This window comes from Onychostruthus taczanowskii, unplaced genomic scaffold, assembly GCF_017590055.1.
Source record: "Onychostruthus taczanowskii isolate IOZ18803 unplaced genomic scaffold, ASM1759005v1 scaffold10, whole genome shotgun sequence".
Classification (NCBI taxonomy): domain Eukaryota; kingdom Metazoa; phylum Chordata; class Aves; order Passeriformes; family Passeridae; genus Onychostruthus; species Onychostruthus taczanowskii.
Genome location: NW_024496526.1, coordinates 4907203 through 4923873, shown reverse-complemented (window position 1 = coordinate 4923873; position 16671 = coordinate 4907203). Strand labels below are relative to the sequence as shown.

The 16671-nt window shown below is 39.7% G+C and overlaps 1 protein-coding gene across 1 annotated transcript in view; it reads left to right on the top strand.

Moving 5' to 3' along the window:
• The window catches only part of CNTNAP5 (contactin associated protein family member 5), a 197340-nt gene that overhangs the window by 106741 nt on the left and 73928 nt on the right, over nucleotides 1-16671 (top strand). Inside the window, exons 13-14 of the mRNA XM_041405185.1 lie at nucleotides 1247-1366; nucleotides 12313-12513. Coding sequence (XP_041261119.1) covers nucleotides 1247-1366; nucleotides 12313-12513 — 321 coding nt within the window. The remainder of the gene's footprint in view (nucleotides 1-1246; nucleotides 1367-12312; nucleotides 12514-16671) is intronic.

Genomic DNA, 16671 nt, shown 5'->3' with positions numbered 1-16671 from the left:
GAATGTCCAAGATCTAAGTGGTGAACTATCTTACAGCATTCATCAGACAAGGCTGCTTCAGGACTCGCCATATATGCCTTTTTGAAAGTTTCATTAGAGAAGTTTCTTTAAGGAATGAGGGAAAAGGAGGGATGTGAATCCATGTGTGCACAGGAGTGAGAGTAAGGAGCTATTCCTGCTGCTGTGAAGCAGTTGTCTTCTGCAGGGATTGTGTTTAGGAATGGTGAGGAAGTGCTGGCCCTGCCAGCAATCTGCAAAGCTCCCAGAGTTCCTTTCAGAAGAAAAGCACTGGGAAATTTGCATTTGTATTTACAGTCTCAACACAGCAGTTATAAACTCTTAGGGAGAATAATTTTGTCAGTATAATCAGGTATGTTTAAGCAGGTGGGGAGAAAATAAATCAGCTCTCCTGAAATGAGATTGAAGGTTGTTGTTCAAGGTCCAGGATCATACATGTGACTTTCTGGTACTCCTGGACTGCCTGTCTGCGTGAGTTTTGTCTTTGCCTCATATGAAGTGACAGTTGTAACTTTCCTGAAAATATGCCTCCAATACAAAGATCATACTGATTGACTGTTTTTCCTTCTTTTGTTGCTCTTGGTGACCTGCTGTACTTGTTGTATTAACCACTTGGTTTTCATGAGTACTGGTTATCTAAGAGAACAACGTTGATAAGCAGAGAGAAAGAGTTGGTTGTATAAAATTAGGTCTAAAGCATAAAAGCGTAACCTAGGATGGAGACCATGTCTGAGCTTGAGCTTTTCTGCTGGGCGACAATGGATTTAATTTGGATAGTAGACTATGGTGGGGCTTTAATGCTTCCTGTTAACCTTATCCTGCAGGGAAGGTAAGGACTGGCAAAAGTATCTGTCATCTGTGTTGACAAGACTTAAGTGCATGCCTAGGTAGTAATTCATGTGTACCTGTGTGTATGTAGGTATGGCTTTCAAATACCATGCATGGTGAAGGTATGTACCACCCCATAACTAGATATGTCACATTTGAAAGTTCATATCCCTTTATTTAAGTATTTACATACTTTAATCCAAAATAAAGCAAGTACCTGTAATTAAGTTCAAGGAATTAGTTAAAGAAATGTGTGATTTTGAGCATGGATTCAGGCCTAGATGCAGTAAGCTAATCAGCTGTGTGCTAACAGGGTATGTTATGGCAACAATTAATGCAGTACTCATGTATTAAACATGTGCTCTGGCTGTGAAGCAGTCACTCTCTCTTTCTTTTGAAGCTGTCTATGAGCAGTCCTGCGAGGCTTACCGACACCAAGGGAAGACATCAGGTTTCTTCTACATCGATTCTGATGGAAGTGGACCACTGGGACCGCTCCGTGTTTTCTGCAATATAACAGGTAATGACCCAACCTTGACTTGGCTGCTTGATCTCAGGTCTAATTTGATTTGAGGTGGTCTTAATAAAATGATAGAGATGTCAATAATACAGCTCAGGAGTGGGAAGAAGCAGAGAAGTTGTATCTGAGGTTTCACTTTGAGATGTTTCCTTAAATAAGATCCATGTAAAAGTGATTTTTAAAATAAGTTTGAAGGATTTGCCTTGCTAAGTGATATATACAACAGTGTCTGCACCTTATAAAGGGCACTTCATAATAACTTTTGATGAGATGTTTGTTTTTTACTAAAGAGGTAGAAACTTATAATCCAAACCATTCTTTTGTAATTGAATGGTTTCTCTGCTTTATTAGAATACTAAATCTGGGAATTATTATTAAACTCATCTCACTGAGCTGTCTATAAACCTTTCTAGGCTGATGCAAGCAGCAATACATCCCCTCATACAAGTACGCTGCCTTTGGCATTCCAAGGAGTGGAAACCTTGATTGTCCCTGGTATTTGTATGAAGGAGAATGCATGATGATCTTATGAGAGGGGACACCAAAGAGATGGGTAGCAGAGCAAGAGCCTGGCAAGGTGACCTGTTGGTTGAGGCTTTTTAACCTTACAGTTCCATAGGTTTAAAATAAGAATTGTTTCAAATGAACAGACCTGTCTGGCAAATTCTCCCCTTACATGAGTCCTATTTTGTAAATAGGATTGTCAAGCCAAGAGTATGAGGAAAGATTACATGGCCCTTATTGTGGATGGGGATGGATGGGAGGGCTTCCTTTCTGCTTTTTATATTTGAAGTGGAGTTGAAATTTCCCACACCGTCTCCTGTTGGCATTTTTTGCTTCCTGTGGCCAGGTGCGGATGAAGGAATGTTTTATTACCCTTTCTAAATTGCTAATTCTGGCTGAACTACTTTGCCACATCTCACTTCCACACTCAGTGCTGAAAACTGAGGACTCAGGATATTCATATTTTATCCTTAATCTCCTTGTACTTAAAGTGCCTCAAATTAAATTTTCATTTTTATTTAATTGGGCAGTGATTATGTTAATTAAATGCACAACAGTTAATTATTAAGTATGTTTTTTATTCAAGTGTAACAAATATTTAATAAGATGTGTCTCCTTTGCTGTTGAATCTCCGAAGAATTGAAACAGAGTTTCACCTTTCTGTCTGAATATCCTTCCTTGATCTTCAATACGGGAAATGTGCTCATTTTTATTATTTATCATATAAATATGTGTGATCAAAACATTGTCAGTGCTTTTTATCTCTGCTGAAGAAGTAGGATTTTTGACAAACACCTTGCATTTGCTTTTCTCAAAAAAACCTTACCTGGCAGAAATCCAGAAGGCATATACCTGATTTTCTCTCTATCTATAATGAACTTGCTGACAGTCTCATAACATTGGTTATGAGAAAGGTGGAGGTGGGGAAAACTCCTAGTGTGGAAAACTTATGCTTCTGGGTCAAATAAATATCACAAGAGCTTCTTTTCTCTCTGGGAACTTCTCTTATTGTTATTCTCATAAAAATTGTTTACAGTAGTTGATTAAGTGTAAAGTAGAAAAAAAAATTACTTTGTGTACACAGAAATTCTGAATTTGCTTCTTTTTTCAGATGATGCCTCTGCTTAGTTTTCTGAAAGTGCTCCATATTCAGGGAAAGGTGAAATACAAAATTCTGTGTTGTTACACTAGGTACATGAAAGGAACAGGAAAAATATTATTGTTCTGTGACGTAAATCTGTAACACACCTCCGGAGAATGGAAAAACGTGGATGGCTTCCATGTGTGGGGAGACTAAACAAATTAAAAAATGGTTGTGGGAACTGTCACAGGAGAGCATGGAGATCATGTGTGGCATAGAGAAAACAACATAGGAATTGATTCTTTTTTCATCATACATGAGATAAGGGACACCTAAATGATTACACAGCTGGATTTGGGAGTTTTTTGTTTGCTTGCTTTTTCTTGATGCAATGAATTCAACTTGAAACCACCTGCAGCAGACAGCAAGGAGGCTGATAGATCAAGAGAGGGAGTACAACTCATCTGGAAAAAGCCCCAGTTTTGTCTGATAGATTCAGAAGGTGCAAGTAAACATGAAGGTTTAGTTGTAGCTTCCCACTCAGGTAGCTGTGAGGCAAAGACCATTGGGAAATGAGAATGAGCTTCAGGAAAACCTTTTGGCTTTCCTGGGTTTCTCTTCACCGTCAGAGGCAGAGGTGGGCTCCTGAGCTAAATAAAGCTTTTATTTTCTCAGGCTGGCAGTTCTTTCTGTATACAGTTCAAGAAGGAGTAACCTCTTTATGCCCAAAATGTGTTCAAGCTGAAGAATTTGGAGGTGGAATGGAAAATTCAGGGCAATGACTCATTTAGTGTTTTTAAAAGTGGAGGTGCAGAGAGCTCATGCCTTCTGGGAGTTACAGTGCCTTTAAGCTGGGAAGGATGAATTCAAGGAAGAAATCCAACCATCAGAAATGAGCATTTAAAACTCATTTAAAGCATTGCATTTAAAGAAAAGTGATTTTTAATGTTCACTTACCTTTTTTTTAAAGTTCTTTCTAATTTAAGTTCCTTTCTATTTTTTAAAGTAATTTCTAACAGCATTTTTACCTGTTTAATTGAAGGGATTCAGATAGCGAAGTTGTTTGTAGCCAGTTATTAGCTGGGGCAGATAAACACCAGATTTCTTGCATATTGGTGTCCGGTCATAGGTATCCAGTGACTGGTGTGGATATGGAAATATCAACATTACGAGTTAGTTTACTGTGTTCATGTTTGCAGTGGTTTCTCTGCAGCCTGTCAACTTTAGAGCCCACTGCTGAATAGAAATTCTGAATAAAGGAGAAAATTGTGATTGTGTGTGTTGAGAGGGAATCGGACAGTTACACAAAGAGGGAGAGAGAGATAAGGGAAAGGAAATGTTGCAAGGAGGAAAAAAAAGGAAAAAATATTAAAAAATAAAAAGTCAATTTTCAGCATGGCAAGAAATTTAACAGTAGTGTTACAGAATATCTGATGAATAGTTGATACTAGAGTGGGTAAATGTACTTATCCACTGTCTGAAGAAGTGGCTGAAAAAGCAAGGTGACAAAAAACTGTTGATGACGTGCTACTATTTAATAGTATAATATACTACAAGTATAGCATACTTATTGGTCAAGAAGTGAGAAGAGTGTATGAAGCACTTTAAAAGGGGCTGTTTATTTCTACTAGAGGTAAAATATGTTGTTGAAATAGGAGGTTGTCAGGAACACTAATGTGCCTAGTCAAAGGCATAGAAAGACATCTGTACAAAGAGAGGTTAAAAGTAAATAATCCAGGACTATTTAGAATGGGAAGACTCAAAGTGAATGGGGTTCACTGACAGAAGCAATGCTCATTTTCATTTTCTTACAATAGGAGAAGAGAGACAGTTCAATGACAGTGAAAGACAAAACCCTCAAAACTAAATGTAAAAGGAGAAGACAGCACCTTATTAACATAATGTTGTTTTCACCATATATACCCGTTATACACAGAGCAAAGTCACTTTCACAGGGAAATTTATCATTTGTAAGAAACGCTGAAGAATCCACACCGAATATGCATCTGTGTGTGGGGAAGTGAAAAAAATGTATGTGCCCAAGCCATGACTGGATGTAGCTGGATGCCATGAAGGACACCATGAGAATGTGAATGGGTCTGTGCAGGGATTATTAAATTAGGGTGGTTGCATTGAGTGCTTTGGGGACACATTTGGCATGTTTGCAGGGCCATCCACATGGGAATGTAAGCTAGATATGCTCGCTTTTCCTGAGTCTCCAGTCATCCATGGGGGCCATGGCCATGCCTTTTTGACATGATGTGCAGAAAGAGTGTGTTGTATCATGCTTTGGGGTAATGAACTGCCACCCGGGCTGGGAAAGATCTTCCTTGTAGGCTGGTTGTTTGATAATCAGCCCACTTGAATTAATCTTAATTGAAGATTCATAGCTGTCAATAGAAAAGATGACTGATAGACCCTCTGAACCTCAGGTGTGGCAGTCTTTCTATCATTGTGAGGCTTATTCTTTTCATGCAGCTTAGAAATCTATTGGTCTGTCTGGAGTACTACTTAAATGCTAATAACCATGTTTTCCAGGACAAAGCTTATAGACATGCAGTCTACTTCTGTGTGCTTGTTTTTCTGTCCTGTTTGAAAAGTGGAATGAACTTTTCTCATCTCCTTCTGAGTAAATTTTACCCTTGAAATCTAAAAGATTTGCTTGCAGTACACTTAAGTCATCTTGTCACTGTACTTCTCTACTGATGCTGTTTTACAGTATTCAGACCCTGGGCTATCAAATCAATAATGCTTAGAAATTGCCATGACTAAATCAATGATTCAGTTTATCTTTGCCAGATATTTTTCCAGTCCTCAAAGAGTTTTCCTTTCCTTTCTTCCCCTTTTTTTCTTCCAGGATTGCAGTTTGGGGAAAGTTGCAACCTTATCTCAGGTCTTGCTGCTGGTCCAAGATCTATTTTTGAAACTGCCACAATGAAAAAATCATTAATTAACAAAACCACATCTCTACTTGTTGCATATAATTTCTGTTTTGGAATCTCATCTCAAAGTGCAAATACTGCTGATTTCTCTGATGCAAGAAAAAGGGGGTTTTTTAGTCTAAAAAACTGCATAGAAACTGTGTCTAAATCTCTGAAAAAGTATGGGATTGTAATAAGAGGTAAAGTAGATCATCAGAATTGTACTTGCCATTTTTTTCAAATTGAGTCCTTTTTTTTTTCATTCAGCCAACAATGATTAAGGATTTTTATTTTCCCATATAGTACATATCCCCATTGATGTTCCTAAAACAATCAGTTGTGTTATTGTCCATGGAACCCATCTTTCCCTTTGTTTCCAAACATGAATCTCAGCTCATCTGCTTAGAATTCCTTAATCTATTTTCCATAAGAAGCCATCTCCTTTTTGCTTTGTATAGCAATTACACAGATACAGGAGTCACCATGTACTCAGCCCTTTTTGCATTTCTTGTGGACTTGGGAAATTCTCATGTGAAGAGGAGGGCTGCCCCCGGGCAGAAGCAAGAACAGTTAGGAGGAGGTCATGCCCTTAATTCTGCCTTTAGTACCTGCAGCTACAGGATTTTGGAACAACAATTTAAATGGTCAAACTCCCTCTACCCTGTAGCTTACTGTCTGTAGTTATTATTGATTTTATCACAAGAGAAAACAACCAATGGAAATTCCTTACAAATTATTTACTACTGTTTATATTAAAGGCAGCCCTTAAAGATTTACAGTTTATCCCTCAAATACTACCAGTCTTTTGGCACACAACAGTTCTGATAATTGATATGTTTCTCTTTTGTATTTTTATTAAATCTTCTTCCAGAACCTTGGGGGAGGAGGGTGCAAGATGTCACAAAAGAGGTGTCTTGTTGTCATCCATCAGAGACATCTGGCACAGTCATTCTGCTGAGAATTGCCTTGAATGCCTTGCAGTGCCCTGGATGGATGTGGCTGAATCAGAGCTCAGGAGGAAGCTGATGAGCAGAAAAGAAGCTGCAGAAGCATATATTGCTGGGTCAGTCAGCAGGGAAAAAAAAAAAAAAAAAAAAAGATACAAAAATAGTAATGGGATGCTTTCAGAGAAGACTCAGAAAACACTTCTTTGGAGTGGGCAAATTAACCTGTCTGAGATAAGAAATTGGTCTTTTAATATCCTTTGAGGGGAGTGTGTATTAGAGTAGCTGGGTTGACCTGCCCCTGCAGCTTAGAACAGTACAGTGTTTCAGAAGGAAAGTCTTTTCTTTTTTGTGTACTTTTAGTTATAGGTACAGCATTCAGGATAAAATTTGGCATTCAGTGTGGAGCACCATGAAACAAATGCATCGTATGAGCTCTGAGAGTTATTTTTTTCTCTCATGTAGCATTTACCGTATGTTTGGCTTGTTGGCAATTTAATCAGTCTGAATAATCTTGTTTTGTGACAAACCTCCTAAATCACAAAGGAATGATGCAGTTTGTATGGGTGGAATATGCTCCACAGGGATATTTCAAGTTGAAGAATAAAAATGAGAATTAGACAATACAGAATTCATTGAAAGCCTGTTTTCCAGCTGCTCTAATTTCCCACAATTTAATTTGTGTGCCGTCAAAAGCAACTTGGAGGTTTCCAGCAAGATGATAGAACTATGGGCTAGGCTAAACAGAGAGTCTAAAATGTGCTTAATGCATTGCAGTCCCATGCTGTAAAAACATCTCCTAGGACCAAATGCAGACAGCATAATATCCTAGTGAATTGGACCATTAAATAAAACTGTGAAGTCATAAAGCTGTAGCATTACCCTGAAATTAAAGCATTGTCACCTTTGAATTATGGAAATAATTTAACAAGCATTTAGGAAATCTGCTTTTCAATGCTGCATTAAACTATTCCACATTATACAAAAGAAGATGTGGCTGCAGTCTCCTATTTGGTTTTGAATGACTTCCAGCTTGTGTTTAGTTTGAAATTTTACCAAGCTGAGAAAGTAATAAAAGAGTAGAATGGAGTAATAGAAGATAAAAATTAGCAGTAACCTATGCCTGGACAACAGCTTTTTAATTCCCATTGCAGATTCGTTAAGTACAAGGAGAACTCATTAAATGGAGTAAACAGGAAAAAAAAGTGTAGTATGGACAGATGTAAAAACATAATAATAACTTCTTAGTATAAATACATGAGAAGAGAGCTTTTTCTGTGTAGTTTAATGGTTTCCAGGTATGGAAATGACTAGAAGGAGGTAGTGGTGCTCGGCTTGGTTTGCACCTGTGATTACAGTATCATTGCATAAAAACATAATGTAAACACAGTAGAGCAAAGGCTAAATAAAAATCTTTGCATTATGAGGCAGGAACAAGTGTTTGAAGCCCCATTTTCAAAAGCTGTGGGCATTACTGGTGTAGAGGTGTGCCTCTAAAGGCAAATGCCTAACCCAGAGCTCAGGTGCAGACAGCTGTTCTCTGATTGCTGGAGTGATCTGTGGGCACCTTCAGATGGCAGCTCCGTGTCTCACACAGGTCCTGAACCTGCCTGAAGTGCCAGATCACAGATCATTGTCAGGAGGCTTCAGAGGACCTGCCAGTCAAGTAGGGAGGGTAGGATGCCTTGACCTCATCCTGAGGCAGGCAGTGATATTTTGGGAGCTACCCTAGCTAAACTTGTGCAAGTGAATTTGAGAAATAGAATGATCTTTTTCTGATTGTTGCCAAGTTTGAGGTGGAGAAACTGGGATTTGAATAAACCCCAAGGGCTGATCTGAAAGGTGATGGTCTTCAGAAGAAATGTTGAGATTATTTTTTAGTGGTTTTGTGATCTATGGAAGCAGATGCAATGATCTTGCTGTTGTCTTGGAATGGTTCAAGAATTTACTGCCCTCTAGCTCTTAGTAACTTCTCTCTCGACCAGTGGAGATGCAGGAGGGAGCACTGTTGGCTCTTCTACTCTGTCCAAAGCAATCTAAAGTTTAAATAATTTTCAGTCTCACTTGCTGCATTTAAACAAAACGGTGTCCTTTTGAAAGAAGGAAGTTTGTTTTTTGAGGTTTTTTGTTTTTTTTTTACTGTGATGTGAATGCAATCCTTTATTCTTGTAGCAGATTGTGTTTGACTTTGCATTTCCTTGCCCCTCTACACCTCATGTGCTGCTTTCTAAAATGGAAGTACTTACTCTTTCCCTGGGAAGTGGGAAGAAGTGTGGAATAGATGGTGGAATAGATTTCTCTTCCTTGTCTTCCTCTCACCTTGTTGCCACCAGCTCTGTGTTGTGTTGAGCTGCCCTTCTGATCTGAGGTTTGCTTGCTGGTGGCTGTGACTTCCCTGTCACTAGATCAATGAGAAAGACACAGATCTTTTTTGAAAAGCTGAACTGATGGGCACCTTTACTTCAAAGGTGAAGCACAGAGGGAAACTTGGAAGTGACCACTGTAGCATAGATATGATCTGTAGAAGTATTAAGCCTAAAAGACTGGGCATGTGTAGATTAGGAAATCTCTGAAATGTAACTTCAAAATTTTTCTCTTGTGTGTAACTTTTTTAACTCCATTCTGATGTACTTGCTAAATCGCAATTACTTTGAATACAGAAAGAAACTTGATTTGTTTTTCCCTTCCCTTTGTAAACTAGAGGATGGAAAACAGGTCAACTTATTTCTAAATGATCCTATGGGGAAAAGCAGGGCTAGAATGTCAAAGTTCAGCTCTTGGGACAGCTGTGTGCAGCTGCAATGATAACAAGACTGCTGAAAATTAATGAACAATCATAGAGGAAGATAAGAGGAAGACCTGTCACATTGCCTGTCCAACACTCCTGTAAATTGAGTGCTGGCTGCTTACAGTATATTTGCTGATACCTTGTCCAACCTCATTTCAAACATGTCAATTAATTATATTTCCAACACTTTTTCTGGGAAGACAGTTTTGTGCTATGCTATTTTTAATCAGCTTTTCCTAGTATTACTTCTTTGCTTCTAAATTGTCAGCTCTTGATGCTTTTAACTTTTCAGGTACCCACATGGCACTTTTCTTGATATACAGCCTGGAAAGTACAGCAATGTTAACCACTGTACAACTAGAGCACTAGGCTGCTCTACTTCCTGAGCAGCACTGTAGCCACTCTTTTGAGCATTGATTTTATTGCATTTTCTTAAAAATATGTTCAGAACTCTCAGTGGGGAGGTGTTTTTCACAGCCCACCTGGAATTTCAGCAACCAGTATATTCCATCATCTCCTGTTTTTTCGTCTCACGTTATCAGCAACTTGGTGTTTGTCTTTTTAGTAGTTATTTCAGTTAAGGCGGGAAGTTAAACTTCTATCAGCTTTTGTGAGAGGAAAGTTAACTCACCCTCAGCTGCTTCTGAAAAATCCACTCTGTTCTTGTCAATATTGCCTTGAGAGAGCAAAAGAAAACAGGGGGACTGGCTGATAAGGAGCACTACTTTAAGATGTACAAGATGTCTGTTATGAAAACATTGAAGTGTATTGTGTTTGAAGCAATATATGTGCAGGACTGTGCAGGGTATTGTGCTACAGTGTTTACTGTGATTACAACCACTGGGACAAGTATTACAAGCAATACATTTGCAGTATTTCTTATCATTTTAATCTGACTTTCCTGTACCACACATTGCAGCAATGTTTCTTTGAGCTCCAACTCCAAGCATCCACAAGCAGCTCCCCGAAGTCAGTAAGAACCACAGAATTGCAGACCTATGAGCAAACTTTTTGTCTGCCATTACAGAAATGATGACAGGGTTGTGAGTGAACGTGTGGTTTGCTGTGTGTAAACTGTCCTTACAGTTAATGCAAGTTAATTTCTCTGTCACTTGCAGCCAGGTCTTGGAACAGACCTCTTTAGATAGTCCCCAGATGGTTGTTGTTACATGTCTGTCATTTGAATGCCTCCCTAATGACAATCCATCAAATCATCTGTGTCTTTGCACACATAGTCCATTTAGATTTTTGTACACCTATTAGCATTCTGTTGAAGTAATCTGGGGCATATATGTAGCTCCATGAAAAATACTTTGACTGTAATGCATTGTAGTGTCCACAGAGCTATTGGGCTCGTCATGCCAGTGTATTGGGGAGTTACTGGGAAGCTCAGGCTCTGCAAGAACTCAGGCCAGGTAATGCGGTAAAACCATTTGAATCCTTAAATGCACAGCTTTTAAGATCAGCTTAGAAAAGATATGATTCATTGTTATCTAGAGTTTCCCTGATGAAGCATAAATAACAAAATAGAAATCTATTGCCTAGATCTTACTTCTTCCTCTGTAACTGTCTGCGTGTTTCTGCAAGTGAGATTGAAATCTCCTTCTCATCAAATGATTGAAAATTGCTGCCTTAAATTTTTGCCCTGTCAGTATCTTGTATCTTCCCTAGGCAAGCAGGGTCTTTGATAAAGAGGAAATTTGCTGGTTGTGACTTTTACTAATAGTGTTGGGCATGTGCAGAGCTCAGTCCTATGAATCCTCTTTGAAGAGTTTGTCTTTAACTCTGTGTCAGCTCAGCAAATTGGCTGTTCAGGTTGTCCTTTCTACCTTGCCCATTGCTATACCAGAACCAGCTGGGAAAAAGCCTCGCTGGAAACAAATTGCTTCTAAATGTGGTGTTCTCATTATGCCAACCCCAGTGCTGATCGTGAGCTGGGTTGTAGGGTGTAGGTTGTGCTTAAGCCTAGATTCTTTCTGTCACCTACACAATCCCTTGCTCTGCCAGTAAATGCAATGAAGGAAAGGAGAATGGGCTCCTCAGCATGGGAAAGCATCAATATTTAGAGTTAACTACAGATGCCAAGTCATATGGCATTCTGTACCGTCATCCAAGTAGGGCATCTCTCAACTTATATGCAGAAAAATCTGGGAATTGAGTGAAATGAGTGATGTGACTTCCAGCTGAGTGGTAAGAACATGCTCTCAGTTTAACTTTCTGGCAAGAGATTGTGCTTTCTGCTCATGGTGAGTTTGTGCAAGCTCATCAGCTGCAGTTCTCTGCTTCCATTTGTTGTTACAACAGCATGGGCTGTGCTTTGAGGCATAACGTGGATGTTACCCCCATGAGTCATATTACTATGTGTTTTCTCTCAGGGACAAAGCCAGTTGAAAGGTATCTAATTTTATACAGATATCTGTTAATAGAAGAGGCTGAAGATCTCCTGTGCTTCCCAGGAAGTTTGTAGTTTCTGTCTTGCTCAGCAGGCAGTGTAGTGTTTGCTTGAGCTGGTTCAGGGAGAAACATCTTTGTGGGCCACACTGACTTTTAATGAATACAAACCTGTTGGTGCTCATCACAAAGTGCTCATTTTGGAGCCTGGGGCCCTGCTGTCCACTGCAATAAAACGTTGCATTTCAGTTGTTTTTTTGTTCCCTGCTTGTTGGAATTGCTGTTAACCTCCCACTCAATCGTTTTTCATTTAACAGAAGATAAGATCTGGACTGAAGTGCAGCACAACAGCACAGGACTGACCAGAGTGCAAGGAGCCGGTCCAGAGAAGCCCTACACCATGTCCTTCAACTACAGCAGCAGTGCAGAGCAGCTGGAGGCCGTGATCAGCAGTGCTGAGTACTGCGAGCAGGAGGCAGCCTACCACTGCAGGAAGTCACGGCTCCTCAACACCCCGAGTAAGTGCCACCATCCCAAATCTTTCCTTCCGAATTCCTATTAGAGGCCATGCTGCAGCTAAGGAAGAAAAAAAAAAAAACCCAAGCCAATAAAACTCCCCAAATTAATAGTAGCAATATGGAATAGAATGGAAAGCCTTTTATCATTCTGGATTCTACTGTGCAGTGCCTGTGCTCTGGTGCAAGAGGGTCTGAGCTCCACAGGAGAGTTTTCACTCTGAGTTCATACATGCCCAGACTCTGAAAACTTTTACAATTGAAAGTGCTACCTAGAAACCACAAGAAGTGTATTTAGCTGATGGCAAATAGATGTGTTCATTCATTTACAGGTTTTACCTGTATATTAAAGATAAAAACCATCCAGATTGCTGCAGAATCATAATGTTATGTAGGGCAGGGGTGTAACCTCTTGTGAGTCTCACAGCCCTGAATACGATGTTCAAAGTGCTTGGTAGTACAGCTCCTGGGGGAAAACTAACTTTCCCCTTGCAATAGAAGAAATACATTTTTTTCCCTGGTCTTAATGTAACAGAAAAAAAGGAAGCAGAGGGTCTCATCAGTTTGTGCTTCTCTGCAGCACCAAATTTCCAGTGACTAGTCAGGGTGTCTGGCTTCCAGTCAACTCTGTCTTGATGTCAGGATTTTATGTTTGTTTATTTGGAGAGATGAATGACATTAGGGGCAGACTTCTGAATTACTTTAAAGTCTCCTCTGTTACTTGTAATGTCTGTATTGTCCTGGTGATTATTTGATTATTAGCAATTCTTAAATTTGCTTGTCGTTTAGAAGAAAGACCATGGAAAGCCTGAAGGAGAGTTTGCAGTAGGAGTTCCTATTGTTTTAAAACCATATTGCCTAATGAGATGTGTCAAAACCCTCCTGGTTCCAGCAAAGTTACTCTAATACTGATTTTTTATGGATCTAGTAATCAGATGCCTTACAGTCAGTTTATTTTTAAAAGCTGTGAATTATGTCTTTTGTTATCATCAGATTTACCAGCCAAAAATTGCTTGTATTGTTAATCATATTTTAAAGAATGAAATGTTAATATCAGTATCCAGGGTAGAGCACAAAGGGAAAACAAATTGTGGGCATAACTGCTCATAAAGAAGTGGAATTGATGTATTACAAGTACTTTCAGTGTTGCTGGCTTCTGTATCCCACAACACACTTGATATGCTTAAAGATAAAACCCCACAGAGGGCTATTTCCAAAATATTGTTTCAAGGATGAATGCCACAATATTAAAATGGGTCTGCATGTGTTTATTTTTGCACATGTCTGTGAGGTACTTGGTCATGTGTCTGCAGAAATGTACACTATCAATGGGTTTTGAGATTCCTCTTGTATGTGGGAACTCTCTAAAGCTGGGGGCACTTCCTGAGAACAAAAAATTTGGGGGAAAAAAAAGATAATCTTGTGTAAATTGACGGTGTGTAAACTGTGCATTTTCAGGGCTGAAGCTATCAAACAACAGGCAGACTGGCTAAGAGGGCTCCTGACAGGCAGCTCATCCTCTGCTTGTCCAGGAGCAAAGCTGTGGCTAATTCCTCAAGGGAAGGGATGTGGCAATGGTGTCCAGCAGTCTGGCTTGTGCTCTCACAGCTGGTGCAGTGCTACTGTGGTCCTGACAGCTGACCACACAAGAATTGCACAGCTCATTTAGTCTTTACTGCAGCACTAGCTGAGAATAAAAAAAAAAAAAAAAAAATTGCAATCCAGTGCTGTGCATGTGGTAGATACCATCTTTTTTTCCCCTCTTTTTTCTTCCTTTAGTATGCCATTTAATTGCACTTTCAAATTTTCTTTTTTTTCATCCTGAGCTTTCTCAGTAGTCTAAGGATATGGCAAGATATGAAACATGCTCAAAAATCACATTTCAGTTCTTGAAATGACAAGATAAGGGTAATTTGTTCTTAACTGAGTATTAAGTATTTTTGTACAAAAGCATTATTTTCCCCAAGCTCTGTTAATTGATATTAATTTTGTAGTGAAATGCTGTTGTGTTACAGCGGAACTTGGAGATCAAGTAGTCCTGAACACTATAGGTGTCCTGAAGAGTTCTAGGACTTAAGGAATTTCCACTCCTAAACTTGAAGATGAGCTACAAGTGTGAGTGACCTCAGGGTGTTTTGCTGGACCTGCTGCAGAAGGTTCTCACCTGTGTTGTTCTTGCCAGATTTGGGGCCAGAGCAACAGAACAAAGATTAAAACTCTTGGGTTTTGTTTCTTTGTTTGACCTAGGTTTCTGGATGCCTGAAGAGCTGTGTTCCCTCTGTGTTGTCAGGGTATCCTAATGTGTAATTGCTGTTAATGTGCAACACTTCAGCTCTGACTGCAGGATTCAATATGCAATGCCCATGCATTAATGACAATGCTGTATCTGTAGGCCAGCAGGAAATGTGACCTGACCTAATCCAATTTGCTGAATGTCTCCACACAGTATTGCCTCTGGACTGAGCCCAGTGGTGAATGCCTATGGAAGTTCATCTCCCAGAGGTACATCTAATCTTGACATATGAAAATTATGAAAATTTCTCTTCCTGCAAGAAATCAAATCCATTGCTGAGCTTACTCTCATTCTGGGCTTTGCTCTTTTTTTCTTCTTTTTTTTTTTTTCCCCACAAGGACATGGAACACATGATTAGGATATAACAGCTGGTAGCACCAGCACACCAAATCCTTGTCTTCAGGACCTAAATACTGTCATGTTTCACAGAGAAGCAATAAAAACATTTCCCTTTCCTTTTGCTTCATAGTGCAAAGATGTATGTTGTTACATAGCAATTTTGGCTTTCACAGCTTTGACGTGGGGCAAATGGGACAAGCAAGGCATTCTGGTCTGCCTCAAGAGAAGCCCAGGGAGGCTCCTGGCTTGCTTAAAATTGTTCCAGTTTATATCAAGGAATTTCTCTTTCTTCTTTTGCTGATCCCTCCTGCCCTAAAGACACAGGCACATCCTCAGCGGGTGTGACTGAGCGTGGTATCCCCCTTGAGTTTCTTGGATTTACATCTGCAATGTGTCAGACAGGCAATCTGGCAGTTGGCAGAGGAGTTTATTCATCTCCACCTCCTGCTGTCTGGAACAGCCTTATTGGTTCTCCCTGTCATACTACAGCTTAGCTGCAAGCATGTCTTTGAAAGCAAAAATTAAATTTCCCTAAACTGTAGTTTTGTACATCTCTGCCATCAGACAGATTTGATGAGATTTGTGAACGCTGCAATAGATGTCTTTTCATCAAGGCATAGCTGGCTTTCTTAGGAAGGTGGCAAAGGAGACTTGTATGACCAGAAATCACAAATCTCCTGTGACTTTCCCGGGCCTGCTGGAGAATCAGTAACATAACCAAAGCAAATCTGATAGTGGGCATTAATTAGGAAAGTAATCCACACTCTTAGAGAAAGATTGCAGACTTACCCTTACAAGTAGAGGCCAAGTCAAGCAAGCAGGAGAGGAGCAGGGTGGGCAGGAAGGTTGGGCTTTTCTTTAAATGTGCTCTCTGTATTCTGAGAATATGAAAAGAAATGTAGTCCCCCAGGGCTTTGATTTCCTCTGCATGGAATATCTCTGGCAATACCTAAGGAAAAAGCACATGTACAAGGAAAGCCACATGTGTGCAGGTGAATGTCTAATTAAGCTGTTAACATACAAGACGTTTGAAGGTATGAAAACATTAACTGAACAGCCCCCCAGCTCCTGTCTGAATTTGCTCAGTTTTCTAGAAGCAGTGGGTGGAATCAAATGCTTGTCACTTGGGAAGCTTCCTCACATCCACCTTATCAAGGACTTAGCACAGTGATGGCTCTATCAGTGGCAGCAAAACTTGCTTTACAATACTTGGCTGACAGTCTGTCAAGTTCATAGCACATTTGTGTAGGCAGGGACTGAGAAAAGATCAGTACAAAAGCAAAATCAAAGAAATAGGAATGTCTGTAGGTGGTGGGGTTTTCCTGACTTCTTCCTTATTTTTCTCTTTCCAGTAGATTTCCTACACCCTGTCACCTTAAGCTTTGATTTCAAACATTGATCCTAAACTACATCCATCCTAAACTACACACCTCTTCCCTGAACTTATGGTCTGTCAAGTCCCACTATTATATGACTTGCACCCAGGTTTCCACCTCCTCTCCTCCTCTTTGGTTCCCAGCTAGTCCCAT